At 38.5% G+C, this 26365-nt stretch overlaps 2 protein-coding genes across 6 annotated transcripts in view; one reads left to right on the plus strand and one right to left on the minus strand.

Moving 5' to 3' along the window:
• Positions 1–26365, plus strand: part of lyrm7 (LYR motif containing 7) — a 434641-nt gene that overhangs the window by 58422 nt on the left and 349854 nt on the right. The window lies entirely within an intron of this gene.
• The window catches only part of plppr1 (phospholipid phosphatase related 1), a 373854-nt gene that overhangs the window by 46429 nt on the left and 301060 nt on the right, over positions 1–26365 (minus strand). For all 5 annotated transcript variants that reach the window (XM_073913746.1, XM_073913745.1, NM_001002132.1 and 2 more), the window contains 1 exon segment: positions 17624–17721. In XM_073913746.1, coding sequence (XP_073769847.1) covers positions 17624–17683 — 60 coding nt within the window. In that variant the 5' untranslated portion in view covers positions 17684–17721.

Here is a 26365-nt window from a genome sequence, read left to right on the forward strand (position 1 = left end):
TTTTAGTTTAATTTGTATGTTTTCATTTTTTATTAACATGTACACAACTATGTATATTTTAGTACTTCTTAACTATGTTTGATTGATTGTATATTTCTTGTATTTTTTTTTTTTTTTTTTTTTTAGGTTTTTCAGGGACAACAGATAAGAAAAAATAGCCTTCTGGCTAATTTTGGAATATTTACGGAAATGCTAATTAATGCACACTGTCCCTGCCAAATAAGCAAATAAAATAAAATTAATAAAATGTATATTGATCTTTAATAAGATTAATATTATCACTTTAATTAATATATTCTATTTTACAGTAAAATAGTAGTAATATTCATTTTTATTTACCGTAACTGTTTAGTAGTAGTAGGAGTAGTACTTATAATTTTAAAATGCCTACATAATAATAATAATAATAATAATAATAATAATAATAATGTATTTAAAATAATATAAAAAATACCCAAAATACTGATTCTTCTGACCTCAATACACATTTCCGCTGTGATAGTCCATCCCTGACTCCTCCTAGCCCAGAGAAGCCGATAATGCTTCTGGACAATGTTGACGTAGAGCTTCCTTTTGGCACAGTATAGTTTTTAACTGGCATTTGTAGATTTAGGAATTGTGGTACGTATCATAATAATAAAATTAACAATAATAATAATAATAATAATAATAATAATGATGATGATGATGATGATGATGATAATAAAAATAATAGGGAGCGGTACTGTTTCACTATTAAATAAAACATTTATTAAAATAATATTTATTATTATTATTATTATTATTATTATTATTATTATTATTATTATTATTATTATTACCATCATTGAATAATACCTAAGATTTTTTAAAGTACCTGAAACACTGATTCATTTGACCACAGTATACATTTCCACTGTGATGGTCCATCCAATATTAATCAACTAATAATAATAATAATAATAATAACAATAATAATAATAATAACAACAAGCAGCAGCCGCAGTAGTACTATTTCACTATTAAATAATATTTATTAAAAATTATATTTCTCACCATTATTATTATTATTATTATATAATTTAAGCAGTTTTGTACTAAATCTTACAAATCTTTCCACATCACTTGTGGAATAAAAAATGAAACTTTGAATTATGTATCCCCATAATGTGCCACACTTTTATATACAGTAACATATATTATTTCTACTCAGGAAAATAAAATAAGGCATTTAGAACAGAAAATGCTTATTAAGTCGACTACAAACAGACAAAGACTTGTTAAAAGAAAAAAAAAAGTAAACGAAAACCAAAACATTCTCATGGATTTTCTTTTGATTGGAACAGCTTTTAAAAACAAACAAACAAAAATATAAATAATAAATACCCAACAGCGACCTTAGCAAATGCTGAGCACAAACTTCACTTTCCCAGTAATCTCACACACTGTCGATGAGCAAACACACCCCATCAGCTTCACCTTCATCCAGAGCAAATCAAACCTTAAAAAAAAAAAACTATGTGAAAAGTAATGCTACAGCTGTTCCAGACACGCAGAATCCATCACAGCTGGCTGTACGCATCATAAACACCATCACTCAGTCAACTTACAACAGCAGCGGCAGTTCAGAGGGACGCAGACCTGAAGAGCACATGATGAACGGCTTCAGAACTCCACAATTCATCATTCTGCTCAAACCTGCTCCATCAGTACAGCCTTCACTCTATTTACAGAATCCGTGGGTAAAAATAGCTCGCAGTGTGGCACTGCTTGACGAAATAAAGCTCGATTTGAGTTTATGGGGATTTGGGGGATTTTATGAGCAAGCAAAAACTGAACGGCAAATAAATTTCAGCGGAAAGGCAAAGTTTAGACAAAAAACGTAAGCATAAATGTATAATGTTTTGAAGTGAATTCATTACAGTGTTAGTACAGTCAAAATTAAAGATCCCATGAAACTAAAATAACGTTTATTTTTTCAGATAATAGTATGAGTATTGTTCATTTTCAAGATATCTAAGCTAGTGTGCACCAAAATAGTGACACAATTAGTGTTTAGAAGAAATAAAACTGATATAAACATGTAAAGCTTGTAGTTTGTCACATTCGCCTAAATGGATCAACGGTTTTACTCATGTCACCTCATAATTCAGTTTCTCATCAAATCATAGCCAATCAAATGCTCTCTATTATCTGACATGCACCGCCCCCTTCAAGATGCTTCTCATTAGCTTTTTTTTTTTTTTTTTTGATGTGAAAAACATCGAATAAAAATGCATATTTCAAAGCACTTCACAGAACATTTACATTTTTTTATTAAAGAGCCTCTATTTTACATTAAAAAGGGTCATATTTTGGTTTTAGGGTCTTAAACAACAGCCTGATATGCATGCAAGGTCAAAAAACACTTTTATTATCTTATAATATGCATTTGTATTTACCTAATTACAAGGGCGTAGAATTGGCATGGAAAGAGGGGACATGTCCCCACCAATTACTGAAATGTCCCTACCAATTTTTTAATCAACTTGAAAATAAAGTAATGCTCCGTCAACTCTTAACCTATAAGTCAAGTTTTTGCATAAAACTATAAACTAGCTGTGAAATTAATCAAAATTCAGTTTTAATTTTTCAAACCTCCTCAAAGTCTGACTGCAGTAAAATTATGTAAATTGACTTATGCAGCATGGGACAGGATGTTATTTGCATTATTAAATGTTTATTTTATATTATTATGTAATTTATTTATGTTTTTAAAAGTGTGAAACAGAATTTGTGCCATTCAATGCATGTACTCTAGGGATGTATATCCCCACCAATGTCAAGAGCGTATTTACGCCCTTGCCTAATTATCCCAGCGAACTGAGACCTGAGTATATGATGGCAGGATAATGTGCCACGTCATAAAGCGCAAATCATCTCAGACTGGTTTCTTGAAAATGACTGAGTTCACTGTACTCAAATGGCCTCCACAGTGACCAGATCTCAATCCAATAGAGCACCTTTGTACGGAGACCCGGAAGGGACGTGATGGTGGGGAAAAAAAACTGGTGGAAGAAAAAAGAAAAACTGGGTGGGAGTAAAAAAAAAAAACTGGGTGGGAGAAAAAAAAGAGAGAGATAGGAATACATATTACTAAGGTTTTTGCGTTCTCTCGTAAAACTGTTTCTCCACAAAAACTTCCTGTTCACCTTATTCATGAAAACCCTCATGTTTTTTGCCAAAATTCTCCCGCATTTTACTATTCTATCCCACAATGATCCTATCATTAAGTATTTTCCCATATTTCTAATATATTTTATATCTTGAAAGCACGCTGAAATTAATATTAAAATGTCTGCATTCACTTTTACATTAAAGCTGTGCGTCGATCGTCGCCTTTCATTTAAAGAGGAGCAAAAGTGCAGGACACTTTTGGATTCGGTGTATGTTTAAACAGACGATCGACACACAGCTTTAATTTAAAAAAAAAAGTGGAATTGAATGGTAAAATACGGGAGAATTTTGGCAAAAACATGAGCGTTTACATGACTGAAGTGAATAGGAAGTGTTTGTGGAGAAACATCTTTGCAAGAGAATGCAAAACATCTCTGCGAGGGAACTTAAAACATCTCTGCGAGGGAACGCAAAACATCTCTGCGAGGGAACGCAAAACATCTCTGCGAGGGAACGCAAAACATCTCTGTGAGGGAATGCAAAACATCTCTGTGAGGGAACTTAAAACATCTCTGCGAGGGAATGCAAAACATCTCTGTGAGGGAACTTAAAACATCTCTGTGAAGGAACGCAAAACATCTCTGTGAGGGATCGCAAAACATCTCTGTGAGGGAATGCAAAACATCTCTGTGAGGGAACTTAAAACATCTCTGTGAGGGAACGCAAAACATCTCTGTGAGGGAACGCAAAACATCTCTGTGAGGGAACGCAAAACATCTCTGTGAGGGAATGCAAAACATCTCTGTGAGGGAACGCAAAACATCTTTGCAAGGGAACGCAAAACATCTTTGCCAGGGAACGCAAAACATCTTTGCCAGGGAACGCAAAACATCTTTGCGAGGGAATGCAAAACATCTTTGCGAGAGAACGCAAAACATCTCTGCGAGGGAACGCAAAACATCTGTGCGAGAGAACGCAAAACATCTGTGCGAGAGAACGCAAAACATCTGTGCGAGAGAACGCAAAACATCTGTGGGAGGGATCGCAAAACATTTCTGCGAGAGAACGCAAAACATCTCTGCGAGGGAACGCAAAACATCTCTGCGAGGGAACGCAAAACATCTCTGCGAGGGAACACAAAACATCTTTGCGAGGGAACGCAAAACATCTCTACGAGGGAACGCAAAACATCTGTGGGAGGGATCGCAAAACATCTGTGCGAGGGAACGCAAAACATCTGTGGGAGGGATCGCAAAACATCTCTGCGAGAGAACGCAAAACATCTCTGCGAGGGAACGCAAAACATCTCTGCGAGGGAACGCAAAACATCTCTGCGAGGGAACACAAAACATCTTTGCGAGGGAACGCAAAACATCTCTACGAGGGAACGCAAAACATCTGTGGGAGGGATCGCAAAACATCTGTGCGAGGGAACGCAAAACATCTGTGGGAGGGATCGCAAAACATCTCTGCGAGAGAACGCAAAACATCTCTGCGAGGGAACGCAAAACATCTCTGCGAGGGAACGCAAAACATCTTTGCGAGGGAACGCAAAACATCTCTGCGAGGGAACGCAAAACATCTCTGCGAGGGAACGCAAAACATCTCTGCGAGGGAACGCAAAACATCTCTGCGAGGGAACGCAAAACATCTTTGCGAGGGATTGCAAAACATCTTTGCGAGGGAACGCAAAACATCTTTGCGAGAGAACGCAAAATCTTAGCGAGGGAATGCAAAATCTTTGCGAGGGAACGCAAAAACCTTAGTAATATGTTTTCCTATCACTCAGTTTTTTTTCTCCCACCAATTGTTTTCCCCACCATCACGTCCCTTCCGGGTCTCCGTACCTTTGGGATGTGGTGGATTGGGAGATTTGTATCATGGATGTGCAGCTGACAAATCTGCAGCAACTGCATGATAATGTAATGTCAATATGGACCAAAATCTCTGGGGAATATTTCCAGTACCATGTTGGATCTCTGCCACGAAGGATTAAGGCAGTTCTGAAGGCAAAATCGGTCCAACCCGGTGCCAGTGATGTGTACCTAATAAAGTGGACGAGTGAGTGTATATTTGTTGCTTAGTGACGGATGCGTAGAAGTAAGCTAGACTGCAATGTCCACCTCAATGCTGCTATATTTAATATCCATATGCACACTCGAGTTGAGCATGTGCACGAAACCTATGCAAAACACCACCCCTGATCAATTTCATCTCAGCTTTTTTGGATCATTAATTTACTGCAAAATGTCACGTTAACATCCCTGACTATAAAGCATGACTGTATGAAAAACAGCCGTGTGAAGGTTCTTTAGAAATTCCCCTTTAGTATTCTCCTTCACACACACAAAACCAACAGCATGCAAGTCTGCAATGTCACGAGGACGAGAAGATAATGACTGAATTTTAATTTTTCGGTGAGTGATACTGGGCTCAATGTGCGCTCGTAGGAAAGAGAGCGAGTGTTTACTCGAGTCTAATTTAATTCGGCTCATTTATTTTAATAGGTTAATTGCACTCTTCTCCAAAATATTCACCAGTGGGCCTTTCCCTAAACTCTCACACAAATAATTAGACAGACATCACTTAAAGCATTTGCTGCTTTCAGTCTTCAGATTTGTTGACTCTCGGTGCTCAGAGTTTTCTGGAGCGCACGTCAATCATGTTCGTGTGCCTGGATGCGAGCGGTTTTCACTACGCTCTTCCACGAACACACTGTCAAGCTGTCTCGGGTTATTTGCGGCGCGTCTGTGATCCGAATGTCTACCCGGAGTTTAAAAGAACAGAAATCCTGCCATCATTCTTGCATCTTCCGACCGATTATGATGCAACACATTTGAAATCGTACATGCAACCGAGTATCAGCTGACAGTCAGTTTATGTTGATACAGATCCACAACTGTGTGGAAGGAGAGACTCTGGGGTGTTAACACAGTTTCTCCAACAAACAAACAAAACAACTGAAAAAAATACAAATTTGGCCAATCATTTACACAATGTTTTGAAAACCTGTGGTTAGGGTTGGGCGATGTCGACCAATTTGGCATTTTACAATGTCTAATGTGAAACATTGCGATGGACGATGGCATCGTCGACGTAGGCGGACGCGAATTAATTATTTATGAATAATTAATTCATTCATAACGAATTCATTATTTGTAGCCTACCGTTTCAACTACCTGACCTGTATGGTCTTTGTTTTACCCATAAACAAATCATAAATAAATAAATAAAGCAAAGTTTCTCACAAATTACCCCCTGTCAATCTATTTTTCCATGGGAAGTTGGTCGGTAAAAAAGGTGCACAATCAACAACATCTGCAGTTTTAACTAAAATTACTAAGTACAAGTGTGAAAGTGAAAGACAGAAGCGGTGTACTGATGCTGTGACACGTTACCTGATAGATTCAAAACACCAAAGAGTCATTATATAGAAACAAGATTAATTAAATGTCACATTTAAAGGGCCATGAAACCCCCTCGTTTCAGCAGGGTGTTTTCACACCTCTACTTTGGAAAAAGTCAGAAAAGTGGGCGTGTCCAGCTCTGTTTAGGGGGGAGTGTCGGAGGAAGAAAAGAGGCATGGTGTGGGAGTGTCTATTTAGGCACGCTGAATTTCAGAGTCAAAACACACACACACAGCGGACAAAGTGACTGTGTTTATATGGACATCTGTAGTCGAATTATTTGCCAAATGATTAAATGGTGGACTTTAACTGCAGTTTGGCACTTTCATTCAGGGAATTCATTCATGTCCCTCGTGACAAACGAGATATTTGATTCGAGGAACTGCTCTAAGCGTGTATTTTCATGCAATGTTTGATACCGCACGGCGAATGAGAGAAAAAAAAAAAAACTCGGCATTTCCCGGAAACTTAGATGCACACGGCAGGTAGCGTCAGAAAGCCGTGTGTGTTATTCCGGTCACAAAATCCTACACGAGGTTAAAGTTTGGTTGTAGTGCTAACTTGTTTACACTCGGTGCAATAGCTTGTTCGATACGAATAAAATACAAACTGAATAAACAAAGAGCACTGGTCGCTCACTTACCAAATCTGTAGAGACAGGACAATCCACGGCAACTAGAGCCGCGTCTTTATTAAGAGGAGACTACAAGCGAATCCGGATCTCAGCATTTGCAGATGAGAACAGCTCTCAGGTAAACAATATGCCTCCTTAGACACGTAAGTTATTGTTGTCGAGCGTCGCGTACACTGTTAATCCACGCGTGACTCCAACTGCGCTCACACAGAGAGAAAATGAAAACAAAACTTAACTGCAGCAAACTATAAAAGCAACACTTCACGCTTGTTTTGCCAACACAACGTGGCGTCTCTGTCGTCTAAACACTATGACAGTAATGAATATTAATGAAGTTGCACAACAGAGCGCGCTGATTGGTTTGAACCAAGCTTTACTCATGCATTAATAAAGCAGGCTGTAAGACGTAATAAGACACACTCTGGCACAGACATCCAGTCTGCACGCTGGAATACACGCTATTATGTCATGACCGTGACGCAGCTTCAAAAATTCCGGAAGTACGAATTTGCTTGAAATAACGCAAAAACAACCAATTTACACTTTTTAGTGAAATATAGGTGTCCTAATAGTGTTTTTAGCAGTGTGGGACACATATACGACTGTCAACAGCTCAAAAAATGTGTTTTGGTGTTTCGTGACCCTGTACTGACAACTATACTGAGACGCCATCCAGAGGTACATTCTTGATAAACTGTCCGACGTGCACTTCTCTATGAAGCTCAGAGGAGCGCATGACAGTGTGTGACTGTGTGTGTGTGGTCACTTGATGTGGGTTTTCAGCGGACGGAGGGCTGTTAAGAAATACTAGGATGTGGATCATTTTAGATATAAAATTCCATTTCAATATTAAGACGTATTAATGTAAACAGAGCCTAAGTGTGTATTTTTTGCAAGCGGGTTTGCGACGGGGGCTGGGCAGATGATCGGCGATGCCAGCTCAGCATCGTGTTGTCTATTGACCATCAGCTATGGACTACGGCATCGTCTATCGGCCCAACCCTACCTGTGGTCCATTTTTGTACGTGGATTACTCAGTTAGTTTGTTTTGAATATTAACGATTTCACACGATCCAAGATACAGTTGATGTTTAAATTATCAATAAATTATCAGCTATAATTTGGAATGATCAAAACTAAAAGACTGGCTACTGAGAATGTACGAGTGATCTAAAGTGATGTCACACGTCACTGCAGTAAACTGCAGCCCAGCACAACATGGTCTAACACAAAAAAAACACATGGCCAGCAGGGGGCAGTTATGTAACATAAGCCCATTTCACACATAAGGACCTTTCCGGATTGTTGCCGGCAATTTTTACGTAAACGTCAGTATATGTGAAAACAGGCCTTTTTTGAAAATACCGGCTATTTTCTGGAAAGAGAAGTAACATTACCGGTAATTTGCCAGAATGTTGCGCTGTGTGAACACATAAGGAAGATTGCTGGAAAGAGTGCGTTCACGTCTAGAACGTGCAGACGTGAGACGTCTACTTTAGCCAACCAAAACAGACGCAATCACGTCCATGCGGTTTATAAAAATAATAAATGCTTCTGAATATTTTTCCAGACACATTTAGCTGCTAGATGTTAGTCAGATAATGTTTCTAGGTTGCTTCTTAATGCCAACTATGTAAAAAATGATCGATAAAATGCTTGTGTTTGTTTACCTTAATGCTCTGACGCACTCGAAGCAGCCGTTGAGCGCCAGCGCACACACGTTATGAACATCTCAACATGAAAGTGTTTCTCCATATGTCTTCATTGAAGTTATTCACAATAGTCCACAGAGTTTGTAATGTGGTCAAATGTTTACAAAAACAAGCGCAGTCGTTTCGAGCTCATATCTGGTTAGTAATATCAGAATTTACAGGTATTTTGAAATGGATGTGTGAATAATCTTTTCCGGAGAAATTCCGTTACGTTCGTGCCTGTGTGAACAGCGCTTTTTTGAATATACTAGTGCAGTCGTCCTGGAAATTTTCCAATATTTACTGGTATCACGAACTATGTTTCTATCACAAAAAATGCGAATGAACTTTATGCGCAAAACTGGGTTATCGCATAAAAGACGTGCGAATAAAGCAGCGATTCCATTCAACGAGTCAAAGCGAACAAAATAGTTACATCCTGATTAACTGGCACCAAATATCGACAGTAAAATCTGAATTTACTTCAATAGGAGAAGCAGCGTGAATCTTTTTTTAATATAATAAATGACTTGTGCCTCAGAAGGCAATCCTGACACCCAGTGAACGCGCAGTGGTGTTGGACGCGGAGCATAGACGCTCTTGATTCTGGAGGTCATTTGATAATATAACAACACTGATACTGAAACAGTTAAGGCATTTTAGAATGACCAAAACAACATTTCAGATGGTTTATAGTGTGCACAGACGGCTGATTTGTCCATTTACACACATTTTCATCATCACATAATCTCTTATAACACAATCACATGACATGCGCATACTGAAAAACATTCACAAACTATAGATTTTACAACATTTGAGTTAAATCTTAGAGCCCAAATTCAGATTTATTTATTATTTTTTTTTTTTTAAGGGCCGAGCACCAAAACGGTGCATAGGCCCTATTGGAATTACTCAGTTTTTTATTATTATTATTCCGCTCCTAATCGAGGGAGTTTTGAGGGTCTAAACATGCTCAAACTCATGAAACTTTGCACACACACCACACACGGTGTAAATGGTTGGTTGATATGGGTTTTGGAAGTGGGCGTGGTAAAATGACTCGACAGCGCCACCTATAAACATTAGACGGACTAGCCCCCGAGCTACGAATCACGCCAGATACGAAAATTGGCACACACCTCAAACATGCCAAAGCCTACAAAAACGTCTCTCAGAGCAATATCTCATACCCAATAGGAAGTCGGATAGCTTTAACTTTCTGCGGCGAAAAGGTGTAGTTTTTGCCATTTCCAGGCGTTGCATTTTAACGAACTCCTGGGGATTTTATCGGATCAACACCAAAATAGGGTTTTGTCATCTACAGGCCTTGGCAATGTTAAATTGTGAAAAACTAGAGTTTTCGTCGAAGGGCATGTCCGTGGCGGCCTCGCAAACTTCAACGATTCGCCACGAAAAAGGAAGTTATTACAACTCAGCCAAACAATGTCCGATCTGCCTGAAAATTCACATGGTTGATAAGATTCCTCTACTGAAGGCATCTACATGCCAATCTTGAGTCACAGTCATAGTGCCACCTGCTGACAGGAGGAAGTTTGGCATAAATCTGTGATTTTCTCAGGTTCTTTATATATATATCGGCTTAAATTAATGTTGTTCACTGTTCTCTGTCATCCTGAGGCCACCGGGCGGCGTTGAGCCTGGGTGAGAGGTCCCTATCATCGCTGCTTGCAGCTTTAATTATTATTATTATTTAAACTGTGCATAATATCAAGATCCTCTATTTTTTGTGACTCAATTTCTGTCTTCATTTCCACAACAGTAAAACCAGAAGTACAAATAATTTAGAGATGCAACAGAATAACATGCAATTGCTTTATTTGAAAGATCTCAAACTTTTTTTCTTACAGACAGAACAACACAAGAGTCCAGCTCAGAGCCTCAGCGGACGGCTGAAGAGCTCTGCACTTTATGGACTGGACTTTTAGGATGAATTATTAATGGTGTCTGATGTTTTTGGGGAATAGGTGCTCTCTTTATAGGAGCAGATCTTAAGAAGCAGGTTGAGTGTGTACTGAGCGTCCAAAATGAACTTTTTACACAGCAGCCAATGAATGGCAAGCTCAGCACATTGGATTAAAATGTTCATTTATCAACAGGTGATAACACTAACATGATTTAGACAAGCTACTGTTTGTACCCAAGCGGGTCTGTGAATCTTTTGGTCATTGGATTTTCATTATAGAAATGAATATTGAAAAACGGAACCTTTTTTGGTTTTCGATTTAAAATTCAAAAACGAAGAATAAAATTTGAGGCGTTTTTTTTTTTTTCAATTTTTTTTTATTTCAAATATCAAAATATAAAATCCCCAGAAAATAAAAAAAAACTAATAAAGGCTTGTTTTTGTTATATTCCGAAACCATTTAGGCAGACTCATTCACGGTGACTCAATGCTGCCACACAGAGGCTAGCCTACTATAGGCTATTATTTTTTACTACGTAATATTGTTATGAAAGGTATTTATTTGTCATAACTTTTGTTAAGACATTTTCCTCGTTAAGACGACATATTTCTCGTATAGGTGCCGGTTATAGGATATATATTTATATATAATATAAATGAAACAACCTCTATTTTGACGTTAAATACAAGCATTACATTGCTTTACGGAACACTTTTCTGAAAAGAAAGTTAATAGATAAATAAAAATAAGAATAAAAAAATAGCATTTGTCTAATGCAGGGCTTGAAATTAACCGTTTTACTTAGTAGAATTGATGCTCCCAACTTCAAAACTTAAGGAGCACCAGAAAAGTTTTAGGAACACCTACCAAAAATGAATGAGCACCACTGCAAATTGTATATTAACAGATTTTTTGTATTTGAAAACAACGTCAATTAGGACTAACAAAAACCTGAAACAGCTATCTAACTAATGCTGTGATGACTTATTGAAATCTGTGCAATAATTTCAAAATGAATGTCAAATAATCATTGAATATTAATGATGACAAGAATACTAACACTGAATAACATTTCTCATTATTATTATTACTGAATGTGAGTTATGTGCTATAAAAAGTCCTACCATTACATATGACAAATACATCCGCGGTTTGCATCAAACAAAAATTAAGCATTGCAATAAGAAATATAGATTTTGCAATTGTTTTTATTTGCATTTCAATTTAATATTATTTCAATAAGCAATATTTCTGCAACAAAAGTTCAGTTTAAACTTTGTTCAGGTAAGCTTCATTGGTGATGATGTGTAGATTGTCAGATTTTACATTCATTTGTGCTAAACACGCAGTAAATGGAATGAATCGAGATTCGGGCTTTTAAAAACAACTGATCCACCAAGTCCTTCAGCACTCTCTATGAAAACACTCGATTGATCTCAGCTGGCGGATCAACATTCACCAAATGATCGTTCTCATCGGCTCCATTGTTTGTAACTTTAAATGGGTTAGCAAACGTGTGCTTTCCTCAAACATCATCAGTTCACACTTCCCGCGGTCGCAGAAGCTCCCTGCTATCTTAACTAGGTGCGGCTGGAAAGCATGAGCGCATTGCATAGCGTGCGCGTCCCTCCATTGGAAATGATGAACTTGCCTTAGTTATAGCCTCAGTCAAAGTTAATCCAGTGTGCGTGGTTATTAGTCTCATCGAACAAGCTCAGAACTTTAAACTAGCGCACAGTTTGCATAACTTTGTTTAGTATTTGCAGTTTTGTTTCCGTGGAGAAACACAGTGTTGAGAAGCCTTTACGATTAAATAGCCATGACGAATTAAAGCGAGGTTAATAGTGAAACCGGTTAATCATTGCATCCCTAGTATAGGTCCCAAGCTTCAACAAACCCTCCTCAAATGCATTCACCTGCACCCCAAGATCGGTTACTTACTGAAGCTAAGCAGGGCTGAGCCTGGTCAGTACCTGGATGGGAGACCACATGGGAAAACTAGGTTGCTGTTAGAAGTGGTGTTAGTGAGACCAGCAGGGGGCGTTCAACCTGCGGTCTGTCAGGTCCTAATGCCCCAGTAAAAGTGAAGGGGACACTATACTGTCAATGGGCGCCGTCTTTCAGATAAGACGTTAAAACCGAGGCGCTGTGGTCATTAAAAATCCTCGTAAAGAGTATGGGTGTAACCCAGGTGTCCTGGCCAAAGTCCCTCAATCGGTCCTTACCCATCATGGCCTCCTAATCATCCCCATCCACTGAATTGGCTCTATCACTATCTCTCCAATCAACCTATAGCTGGTGTGTGGTGAGCGCACTGGCACCGTTGTCCTGTGGCTGCCATTGTTAGTGATGGTGAAATGAAGCTTTCTGAACCAGTGAAGCACTCGACTCAGTTGTATCGGAAAAAGGTTCGTTACTTGAAGCTTTCTAAATCAGAGCTCGATGAGGACCTCTTCTGGTTAAAGTGTGGGAAATCACTGTGTTGCAATAATGTCAAATGTTCACAACTGACCAACTCATTCATGCAGTCATACAACAACAGCAATATAAACAAATTACTCAATTACTGTAACTTTCACACATAAGGTACGGTTCATTACACCACCGATGACTGTAGTAAAATCCAAGGTATTCAAAAGAATTTACAGTTATCATAATTCAACTAGACCCGTTCCAAGCGGGGATCGAACCAGCAATTCCTGCATGGGAGGCGAATGCTCTAGGAGGTGGCTATTTGAGTGACACATTCAAGCTGCACTCTCCAGCTGTTCTCCGTTAAACACCATACCTTAATATTAAATAATATGCTAATATATAATATGCTAATACACTTTATTATGGTTCAAAACCTTTTTACTATAAATAATTATTATATTTTAGTTTAATTAATGGTATGTGGAACCGGTGCAGTGCTTTGAAACAGTAGAAAGGTATGTAATCAACGCCTTATCTCTCGCTATACACTTTACTAACCCATGAGGGTGTTAAAACCTTGGAATCAAAATTCGAAGCAGTCACGTGGGTATAGGCGAAAACGAAGCTTCGGACGTCACTGATCACGTGATGATAGCAAAACGAATCAAGCTCCGGTACACTGCTTCACTGCGAGATGTATCGTTTTTGATACATGCTTCGAAGCCTCGGCTCACAACGTCACAACACTAGCCGTCGCATCACCTTGAAGGCTTGCAATGCATCATGGGTAAAAACCAATTCTTTGATAAATTCTTGAAGCCTCAGAAGTCAACATAGTAATCATGCAAAAGCTTTGATTAAACCCTGCAATAGGAGATTATTACATTGATGATTGTGAACACAATGAAAAAAATAGGTCAACAGATGGTTGTGGTGCGGTCCAGATATGCACCCGTCATCACTGGTGAAGGTAAACACATATTTGCCCCAAAACGCCACATTGAAATAGTAATTCTAAACCAAGAAAACCAATTGGTTTGTATGTTAAATCTAGACACCAGATCTAACAGCAGCCAGCTATCCATCACTTTTCTGTCTTGTTATTTGTCGATAAGTGGAAAAACAGGCCGAATCACTGTCCACGCAAACAAGAGCAACATGATCAGAACATGGCCAGCGTCCAGTTCCTGCACAGTCAGTATCTGGGAGAGAGCGGTAGCTGGCATATGTCACCATATTGGATCCACTTCTCAGCCTTTTTTCGCCGGAATTATCTCTGTGAAGAAACTGAGCACATGACTGGATTTCTCAGCGCCTTCACGTCTTCACTAAGCGAGCATTAGGCCGCATGATCATTTCTGTGTGGCCTAGTTTCCGTCTCTGATGTGTCTTGAAAGCTCTGGGCAAATCCAGAGGCAGAGGAAAGGAAACACACACACACACACACTCTCACACACATCCATTTAGTGGAAAGTACTGAGGATTCACCCTTTAAAAGGAACCGCTGTGGCAAGGATGTTTTAAGTATGTTTCATCTCTGTTTGCTTGAAACGTCAAAGTCTGTTTGAGAAGCTACTAGCATAGATGCAATTTCTCTATTACACCATTTGGCAAGTGGTCTGGCACTTTGCTGCCAATGTGTAATCCGTCTTCTGAATGCCGTCACAAAAGGACAGAATCAGCGACACTAAAAGGGGAATGTTCACAGTCATTCAAGCGCACACATGGTAGGCAACTAAAAATCGAGAGAAAGTCTAAGAATGCATATCTTAAAAAGTGTCAATTATTTCATTTTAAACATTTCCTAATTTAGTTTTGAAGGTTTCCAGGATAAGATTTAACCCTCTGGGGTCTGAGGTGATTTTGGACACCCTAATCCTGTTCAGACTAGACGCGGATGAAGCGTCAAGCGTGAGTGATTTGCATGTCAAGTCAATGCGAAGGCGCGAATAGACATCCTGCGGCGGATTGTTTGCATTTGAGGCGCTTAATAAATAAACCGCTCGAGTTGAAAAATCTGAAATTCAGCAGACATTCGCGCCATGTTATCCAATCAGGAGTCTTAAAGCACACAATTCAGTGATGCTTTAAGACAGATCAGAAGACAGCTATTGTGTAAATCATACAAATACCTCTTCCAGAAACTTTTCTAGCATGATCGTAGAGAAATCAAAGTTCCACTTTTGCCAAAAGGTGTAATAAGTTACACTCCGATACAGCCAAATAAGAGGTCTGTTAGCATTGTCATCTGTCATGGGTCGATCTAATTCTAAACTAGTGATGGGTCTTTCATGAACGATTCAGTCATTTTGAACGAATCTTCAATCTTCAATATGACTCAGGAACTACGAGTGCTCTCTGGAAGTGATTTGTTCATTCGCGCGTGTGCACATTTATGCAGGTGGTATCGTTCATTTCAAGTGTTTTGAGTCTTTCATCGCGGAAAGGCAGAAGCCAATCACATGCGTTTAGAGCCGGAAAAATAATTGATCCGTTCATCTCTCGAGTCCTCTATCGGGTCTGAGTCATTCGTTCATCACGGGCCAATCATATATGTTTAGAGCCGGAAAAAGCATTGATCTGTTCATCTTGAGTCTTCTATCGTGTATGAGTCATTTGTTCATTATGGGCCAATCATATGCGTTTAGAGCCGGAAAAATAATTGAATTGAAAGATTAACTAATTATCATGGCTCTTATCTGCTCAGACTGTGTACATTGGTTAAGACTATATGTGACTGTCAGTGTAACGTGCACGAACCACTGACATTTGAAGACATGAAGAGGTGAGCTGAGCAAAAAGACAACAATACCTTCATAGACAAAAGAGCAGGTAAACATTGAATCATTATTTTCTCCTTATTGTATTCTATTTATGACTTATTTGTCGTGTGATCAACCTTTTGGGCTACTTGTAGATGTGTTTGGAAGCAATTCGTAACATTTTAATAATATTTTGGCAAATTGAACCAAATGAACGAAATGACTCCATAAAGATTTGTTCATCTCGATGAACGAGACTCAAAGATTTGAGTCAGTAAAATGATCTAAATTTCCCATCACTATTCTAAACACTTGTTTAAAAACATATACATTTTTTTCAGCATGAAAATTGATTATAAAATTTCCTTGTTAATTTAAGCTCATTTCAACAAAACAAGACACTTTTCCAGGTATTCCAGCACTTGAATTTCTAAAAGCCAAATTCAAGATCTTTAAGCACCATGTGCGAACCCTCAAACAAGGAAGTGAATTTAGCTGGTATTGACACCAAAAAATAAAAATCTTCCTTGTTAAAAATCAAAGAACTGTCTAAAGTGACATGTTGGATATATTTACTAGCAAATAACACTATCATTACCAATTAAATGAAACTGCTGAACCTAATCAGAGATCCCTGATGGAAAGTGCTCAGTTACCAGAAAAGAGGTCTGATGGGTTTTTGGACTATTATTTTGGAAGGAAGAGAGTCTTCATCAAATGCCACAAATTTGTGTATGTAAATAAAATGTGTTAGACCCGAATGTAAATAAAACGGTCGTGACGAACTGAGTCTGGTTCTCTCAAGGTTTTTTTTCTTCACTCTCCTATTGGTGAAGTTTATTGAAGTTGTCGCCACTGGCTTGCATGGTTCAGGATCTGTAAAGCTGAATTTGCTCTTCAGTGTTTGGACTCTCAGTAATGATTTCAAACCACACTGAACTGAGCTGAACTGAACTGAACTTAAACACTAAAAACTGAACTACCCTGATCCAGTTACTATGACCATTTATGTGAAGCTGCTTTGACACAATCTACATTGGAAAAGCGCTATACAAATAAAGCTGAATTGAATTGAACTTTATTGCCTATAGTGTTCATTTCTGCTCAAATCTGTGAACCAATTAAATGTATAGGTGCATTTTTGAAGCTTTACAAATGTTGGTTGAGATATGTTTTCTCCAACAAGCCCTGTAGCTTAAAACTACAACTTTACCAACAAGGCTACAACTTCACCACATGATTTATGATCCGTTCTAGCACCGAATTTCCACTGTAGTACAAAGTGGAATGTCCTAAATACTCCTCCACAATATCACTAGCACACAGCTCTGGATATCTGGCAGCCACTGCTCTCGGGTTCAGGCAAATGGCACAGCGGTTCATCTACAAACACAACTGTCTGAGAGATATGCGCAACTCGTCCCGCTGAGGGACACGAGCGCTTTGAAGTGCCTACACACACATCCCAGTGATTAAACAGGATTTGACAGAAATTTTAATTAAATAGCCAGGCAGTTTCGGAAAGAAAGGACATCTTAGAGCTGTAACGGAGAGTAAGAGACAGCACAATAACCAGGGAATTTACAATATAATAGCCGATGGGGGGAAAAAAAAGCATGGTGATCATGTTTTCCTTGTAAAAGAAACTTACCTCGACAAATATGAAGCATGGTATGATGGAGTAACTACGGTGTGTATTATCTGAAGCCATTTTGCATCGATTCGGTCAAAGTTTTCACAGTTGGCAATCTAAGGGAGGAAAAGAAAGTTACATCGTTAATGGCGCATTTAATTTCAATCCTAAATGTAGTACCGTTATGTGTACAACAGAGACAACTAGAGAACGCGTGAAGAGATGCAAGAAACAAGCCGTTTCACCTTGGTAGGCTAAGCAATGCTGACTACATTTACATGGACATCAGTAATCAAATTATTTGCCTTAATCTGAATAAGACGATAATACGATTAAGGTGTACATGAGTTGCTCTTTGAACGTTCCTTTCATAATCCCATTTTACATGTTATAGCCTTAGATTGATAAATGTCATTGCGTCACTGCGCTATCCTGGTTTCCTCCAGAGTTTCATGTCATTTCGTGCGTTTCATTTTTAATTTTGTCAATTTTACCTGCAGTTCAGCAGTTTCACTTTCATTCAGGACAATTTCATTCATGGCCCCATGACAGATTGAGGTACTGGATGCGAGTACATAGTAAGGTGGTTTTAACGGTATTTGGTACCGCACGCCGAAGGAAAAACAAATCTTCGCATTTCATGGTGCGTGTGTTTGTGGTCCTTTACGGACTCTGTAGGTACAGAGAATTATGTCAAACAGCCGTGTGGGTATGGAATATCCTGTCGCACAATGTGACGAAAAGTCGTATATAACGGTAATGATTTGATTTTGATTTGATTGCGTAGTAGAAGTAGTAAAAAGTAGAAGCCCGACAAAACTCTGTTTTACTGTTTTACCAACCTGAATCATGAAAAAACTGTCATGTTTATCACCACTTTCTGGACTATTATGAACTGGGAATTACTCTCTAACAGAGCTTACATGTGCTGGTGAAGATTACAGACACAGATAAGAGGTTTGGCTGACTGTGGACTATATTGCGTGTGTTTTTGAACGCAAATAAGTGCTAAATTCTGTGTGTAGTTCCTCTGTAATTAATAATATATCGGAGACTTTAAGAAGCTGTATGTGTTCATATATGTGCATTTGTTTATTTATTTTATATAATTACAGACTTTACAGTAGGCTATTTCGCACGGTCATAGTGTCATTTGTCTGCAGTTATAATCGAATCCTGTTCATGGAAAAGCTAGTAATAAACATTTATAAACAAGTATAAAGCATCTGTTTTGTGAGAAGTGCTTCTCATGTGATATGTGAGCGACCCGTACAGCTTTACTGTAAACATTTATTCGAGCGAGCATGACGTCGACTTAAACTTTCTGTCATACACCATGCCCACCAAAATGGTAGCCTTGGTGGTGGAAATGCAAACCTGATAAAGGTGACCCATAACGACCTGAACCATACCGTACCAGTCAGTGGAAACGAGCCATTTGTTCGCTTTTAGGGAGGGCCGGCTATGCATACTTCACATCTTCAATTGAATGAAGTTTCAAAAACTAATTTCGAGAAGAGCACGTGATATGATTGACTGCAGCTGGCCACTCATCTACACTCATTGGCTAGCCAATCGGATTGATCCAAACTCACTATAAGTAACCTAGCTAAGATCTACTCCCTTATCTTCGTATACCGAAGAAACCCCCCATCCACCCCTTCTCCTCCTTTCCTCTTTTGCCGAGGGGAGCTCTCGAGAACACCTGACCTCGTACTCCCCTCACATGCTTTATGGACCTGGCTCAGGGTTCTCTCCCGGGACAGCACGCCAGCATGCCGAACCTGCTAACTTGCTAACAAGTTGTCAAACAGTATCTAAGTGTGAACTCTTGAATTTCTGTTTAGTTCGATTATGACTTTAGTCAGATTAAGGTCATCAAAAATCGCTGTTTGCAAGGTAGACTCTTAATCAGAGTATTAATAGTATCAAAAGTAATCGAATTACTGGTGTCCATGTATATGTATTCATTGATTACTAAATCTTAAAATGCATCAATAGTCTATGCTGCTTTAGTTGACGCAACTTCACTCAATTAATTATGACATTTTGTGGTTTGTTACTTTCCCAAAGAAACAAAAGCATCATCTTTCAATTCAAAACTATTTTATCATTAAACTCAAGGTGTTTATTTGCAGATTTGCAGCAATTATGGTGATATATCCATTGCTAAAGGTCGGGTAGGATGGGTAGATCAAAGCAATATTTGGTACCACTTTACTTGAAGGGGATGTTTATAAGCAGGGGCGGACATTTATTATTATGATCATTATTTTTATTATCATCATCATAATATCACATCTAGCAAGAGATAAAAGCTGCCTCTACGTAAAAACAATACATATTGACAAAAAAAACTGACCGGCCCACATTTAAAAATTGGTCCAGCCCTTCTGGCATTTGCCAGATGGCCAGTCCGTCCTAGTTATTAAGTAACCTATACAACCATGACATGACGCATGTCATGAATGTAATTGAAAAATGATGCATGCTTATAACAACTATCATTGTCAATCGCTTAGTTACATCCTTATAAATGCAAAGATACACTGTGTTGTCAGCTTGTGATAGACACTGTTTGTTATGTCAACTAGGCATAAACAAATACATCACAACCAGACTTTATCTTTGTCATGACAACTTGATATTACAAAGACAACATACCTTGATACAAATCAGTCATAAACAGACTGTCATGAGGCCATTAAACAGACCCCCTAGTTTTTTTTGTGATCACTGATTCCAACACATCCGTCATGTAAATACAGATGAACAGCATAAGGCTATTTTGTTTGTTTAATAAAAGAACCAAGAATACCCCTGTTCTGGAATAAACATTCAATAATTTCCGTTGTGATCTATAGACCTTTTTACTTAGAATGCAATATTACCCATCATGCTTTGCGTGTATGCGCAAGGAGAATGCTAAGAACTTCCGGTCGGCATCTCATGCGTGTAAACGGTCAGATTTGGAAAGCTCTGAAAGGATAGCTTTAATCTATTTTACCAGTTTTTATCATCGATCTTGATCTTATTGCGATCTTATTGGGATGGAAAACAACTGTTGTGAGGCATTTTCCCCTTGTTGTCAGACGGCATCTTCTGTCATTTAAATGGCGCCTCGTCATCGCTAAAGTCAACCGTTTCTCTTTCTTTCAAATATATAACCAGCTCAAACAAATATAATACACCAAAATGTTTGACACACACACACATAGCCTACTGTACTGTCCCACTAACACACTGATTTAGTAAGTGACAAAGTGAAAAGTGAAGGTGACATTTTGAAATGACAGAAAAACACAAACCGTGGTGAATACTAAACACGAAATGAAACATAAACAACAGCAAATCAGCCAGCAAAGTATCAATAATGCACTTTAATTGGTCATTTTTGTGAATTGCATGACTTTTAAATACCTGTTAAGTTTCATGACAGTAATCTGGTGTGCTCTTCAATGCAGTGAAGTACTGCGTTTGTGTGTGTTGAAGAGCCGCTGAGCTAACAGCTGACAGGTCAGGAACACACACACACACACACACACACGAACACACACACACACACACACACACACACACACACGAACACACACACACACACACACACACACACACACACACACACACACACACACACACACACACACACACACACACACACACACACACACACACACACACACACACAGTAGTTCTAGTGGCAGATACGTGAACTAGGAAAACGTTTTTTTTCTCGCGGCGTGAACCACATTTGATTCGTCACAAGTTGTGCGTCACAAAAACACTCCGTAACCCATTAAAAACGCTATTAAAACCCATTTTCAGAGCGCAAATTACCAGTTGTGAACTCTGTATAGTGAAGTTCTTAGCATTCTACCTGAAGACGCAGGTCACTATAACGCCCTCCATGCAGCAACCAAGAAAAAGGTCTATATAAAGAAAATAAACTTAAACTACTTGACATTCAAGGTTGGTTGAAGTGTCATTGAAAGGGGGTCATCTCCTAATAAAATGGAAGGAGAAACACTAAACAAAAAAATCTGAGCACATGGTTGTAAGCTGCAAATTTTCAGCTACAACAGAGTTCAGTTATATGTCATAACATGAATTTTGCAACAGCTAGTACAGTACAGCTCAACAACAACAAACAGAGTTCCCAACAAACACCCTTGAGGAGCTGAAAAGTGCAGCCAGAAAGAGTCTGAGGACTTCAAGCCCTTGAAGAAAACTCAAGTCAGTGGAAAGAAAACAGAACAAAGACAGAACAATAAAGGAAATACTTTAACTGTGCAAAGATAGAGCAACACAAGGTCAAAACACAAAGACAAACACACTTTTACTGGCTTTCTCCATATTCTTTATCTTTCAAAAAACAGCACACCAAAATATTTGTGCTCAGGAGATGCATTATGTAAATTTGCTGTCTCCTAGGGCAGCAATTAAGCACAAGAGCGTAATATATTTACTGTAGTAGATGCTAAAATATTTTCTTCTTTCGCAGTTGTTGGGAAAAAAAAAAACACTCAAAGAAGGATCATTCTCAGAAAAAGTGTAAACACGGTGGCTTTGTGGTACTATAAAACAATGCTCTGGCTTCAACCAGTGTTTTAACCAACCCGATGCAGCAACAAGTATAAATGACCAATTATAGCATGTACCAATAGCGTCTTGACAGGGATGGGATGTATAAAATATGAGAGAGCATTTAAGTGGTCCGTAGAATTGATGAGAAAGTAAAGTATGTTTATTAGGGGTGTAACGATACACTCAGCTCACGATACAATGTGTATCACGATATAATGTTCACGATTCGATATGAATCACGATATTTGGAATAAAAATTGAAAATTAAACTGAAATGCAAATTTTATTTAAAAAAATAAATAATCACCAAGTAAACTATTTTTTATGTATTTCTTTTGTTTCAACTTGTTAAACTGAACCTTCTTTAAGAAAATAAATTTAGCAGGCCTGTCTCTGGAAAATAAAACAATTAAAAAGCTTATTATAAAATATTATTGAAATGACAGAGACAAAATTAAGGAACAATTTAAGTAAAGGTGCAAAACAAATAGCTTTCTATTCAACTGAATTTAACAGTAAGAGCTTAAGGCTTTGCTTGGTCACTTGCGTTTTTTGTGTGTGCAAAAAAAAAATCCATATTTCCAGGTAATCAGCAGTTCTATAAGATATTCCTGAACTGATGTGTATCTGTCTGAGAGGTTTTTATGGATGGCTGTCTTCATGTTGGGCATGATGAGTGACAGTGTGGCCGTCTTTTCATTACACAGGACAGTCGTGCTCTTTTCAGCAGTTTAGGCAGGTTTACTATTTCTTAGGCGTCGCTGATGTCGGCGCTATCAAGTGTATCATGTTGACGTGCATTTTTGTTTACCTCTGTACTCAAAAGAGTTCATGCTCGTCGTAATCATAACTCTAAAATGTCATATGATTATTTAAATCATGTGCACGCTTTCGGTTTCATTTCCACTGCTGTTCATACTTCCCACGCGGCTCCTGAACGATCACTCTGTTCCACAAACTGAATGTTGTTTACTACTTTATTACCTGTTAATCACAACCTGCAGGTTTTGTTCACTGAAGCAGACGCGCGCGCGTCTATCATAGTCCGCCCTCTGTAGTAACAGCTCACGGTCAGCTCACGTCATGTGTGATTTTGCGGTCGCCAATACATCATTATATGAAGACAGAATGATATTTTAGGGTGAATTGTACCCTATAAATACAGTATGTGACTCTTTCAACACCATTAGGAGGTATTCATGTCGCTGTGCATAGTATGTAAATCACTGTGAAGACTTTAAAACTTAGGATGTTTGACCCAGTATGTGTGTCAAAAAGCGGACGAGTCTAAAGCAATGACTGTACAACCGAAATGTTGCCAGACGTCTGATTTGGAGAGGATGGACCATCCTCTATTTCAACTCCACTCATCTTGGTCTGCTAACATTACTGCTGCTGCAATCTGAACTCACGTGCGACAGCAGGTGGAACGTAGCTCACGTGCAAACAGCTCAACTAATAAGAGAAAACGGACGTCATATCGTAATCAAATCGTCATAACGCCACGATGCATATTGTGACATTTTTGCATCGCAATAAATCGTACAACGATAAATCGTTACACCACTAGTGGCTGGTGATCAAAAAAAGTTAACGTCAAGCCCTGAAGGCGACTAAACAATACGTGTGGACTCTAGGGAGGCAATTACACTTAAAGGGTCTGGCACCTATAGCATTAAAAATACATTGACCAATATTGATTTGAATTTCTAATTGCCAGATATTGATTTGTTCTGTCAAGTCTTAGACTGTAGACCTACTTGGAGAGAACTGCTGTGCATTTACACAGGTTGAAGAAAACCTCTGGTAGCCAGTGAAAGAAATTTGGAAAGTACATAGAATCCCATGTTGAGGATTAGGATCGAGCCTTGAAATGTTTTATTTCTGTTATATTTAATTGAGTAAGAGCTGCCGCCACTAAAGGTGCACATTTTGCATTGTGTAAAGAAAAAGGAGAGCACTGAAGCACCTTGGAAATTGCAAATGCCAACAATTATGGATTGAAGCAGAATCATTACACATGTTGGAAAGATTGCATGTAATTGTATTTGGATGTGCTAGATCAGGGGTGTCCAAAATCAATCCTGGAGGGCCATTGTCCTGCATAGTTTGGCTCCAACTTTGCTCAACACACTTGCCTGGAATTTTTAGTCTACCTAGAAACAGCTTGATTAGCTGGTTCAGGTGTGTTTAATTGGGGTTGGAACTAAAATATACAGGACACTGGCCTTCCAGGACTGAGTTTGGACACCCCTGTGCTAGACTATACTTTGGGATATTGCAATTCTTTGTAGCCAATGCACAATAAAAACCTTTATGTACATAAAAACAGTATGTTGAATATAATAATATGGTCGATTTGATTATTTATATGGGGCGGCACGGTGGCTAGCACTGTAGTCTCACAGCAGAAAGCTTGTTGGTTTGAGTCCTGGCTGGGCCAGTTGGTATTTCTGTGTGGAGTTTGTTCTGTGTGATGCTCTTCCTGTGTTGTCGTGGGTTTGCTCCATGTGCTCCACTATATGCACTACAAGTGAAATGAATAAACTAAACTGGCCATACACTCTCAGAAAAAAGGTACAATGAGGGTACAATTTTGTTCCTAGAGGGAACAAAATATAAAATTGTACCTTTAAAGGTCCCATATTGGTCCTTAGGGTACAATTTTGTACCCAAATGGGCTATAAAGGTACAAATGTCCAGATTTAGGTTTGAAAGGTACATTTTTGTACCTTTTATAGCACATTTGGATACAAAATTGTACCGTAAAGGACCAATTTGGCACCTTTAAAGGTACAATTATATATTTTGTTTCCCTATAGGAACAAAATTGTACCCTCAGCTCATGATAAGATCAAGACACTATATAACACTAATTTAAATGTATTAATACTAAACATTAATACTAAAATACATAATTTAAAAATATAATAAATAAATAAATTGATTAAATTAAATATTTTAATAATTAATTTTTTTTCATGTATTTAAATTACATTTTTTCTCAAAAATGTTAATAATTTAATTTATAATTAAATGTAATTTTAATCATTAAAAACGTAAATACTGGTCTTTGCTTACTGTTTAAGTCCCTATTGTATATTTGGGATGTAGAATAAGAACCATGCAGAGTGACAGCATCTTCATACAGGTGGTGATGTTGCTGTCTCTTTAAGAATTTGGCTTGTTGAGACGTTATAGTAGTGTTTGTTACTGAGGCGGTCGGTCGAGTATGCTGGCTGTTTACACAGAACTTCGCACGCTTTTCAAAGAAAAGTCTATTTTGGAGTCCACACTTTTCAGGTAAGAATGTATTAAATATATATTTTCAGTCTCATTTTTACATGTGAAGCTGTGTTCTGTTGATTTTGTCTGACTCTCTGGTCTCGGCTTTCCCCCGCTTTGTGCTCCGGGCTGGCTGGTGTAACGTTACGTTGGCCTGCATGATGGAGTTTGCTAAGATGTCTGCAGCTTATTAAAGAAGTTAATACAATGTGATATCGAAGTCACCGAGGGACATAACGTTATAGAAGGTAAGTACTATATGCTGTTAATTTTCTCGGTGTAAAAGTTCCCTTTATCGCCTACGTTACGTATTCGCGCCTTATATGTTACGTTACGTTAACTTACTGCTTTATTAATAAGTGTTGCCACGGCGGAATATAATCGCAACCCAGAGAGCAAAATACACTCGGGCCAGTTGCGGCTAGATTCTCGCCTGCCCGAGTCCGTCTGCTGTATCGTTACTCGGGTCAGATGCGGCGGCAGAAGCGAGCCGACGCTGCCGTAACCGTGCACCGGAATCGGGCCGTGAGTAATGTGCGGTGTGGCCCGGAGCTCGCGCGACTAAAGTCTTCATATACCTTGATATAAAACCTTTTGTTATTAATACTGGAATTTGTAATTATCGATAATGTTTTATATTTTGAGGCCATTTTCTAGCCACGGTTGACCGCGGAAATGTAATTTTAGACGGTTATATAAGTTACACCGCCATTTTGTAAAGAAAAATCACAATTTTGTCACCGGCAAAGCGACTGATTATGTAAACGTGGCTAGTTACAAACGTGGCGTGTGTATGCTTGTACATATCTTCGTTTCAGTGTCTAAGTTACATTAATGTTGAGGAGTGTCCACAAACTCTCATGTCCAGAATTGTTGGTGCTTTACTATCGT

The sequence above is a fragment of the Danio rerio genome, chromosome 10 (assembly GCF_049306965.1).
Source record: "Danio rerio strain Tuebingen ecotype United States chromosome 10, GRCz12tu, whole genome shotgun sequence".
In the NCBI taxonomy this organism is placed as follows: Eukaryota; Metazoa; Chordata; class Actinopteri; order Cypriniformes; family Danionidae; genus Danio; species Danio rerio.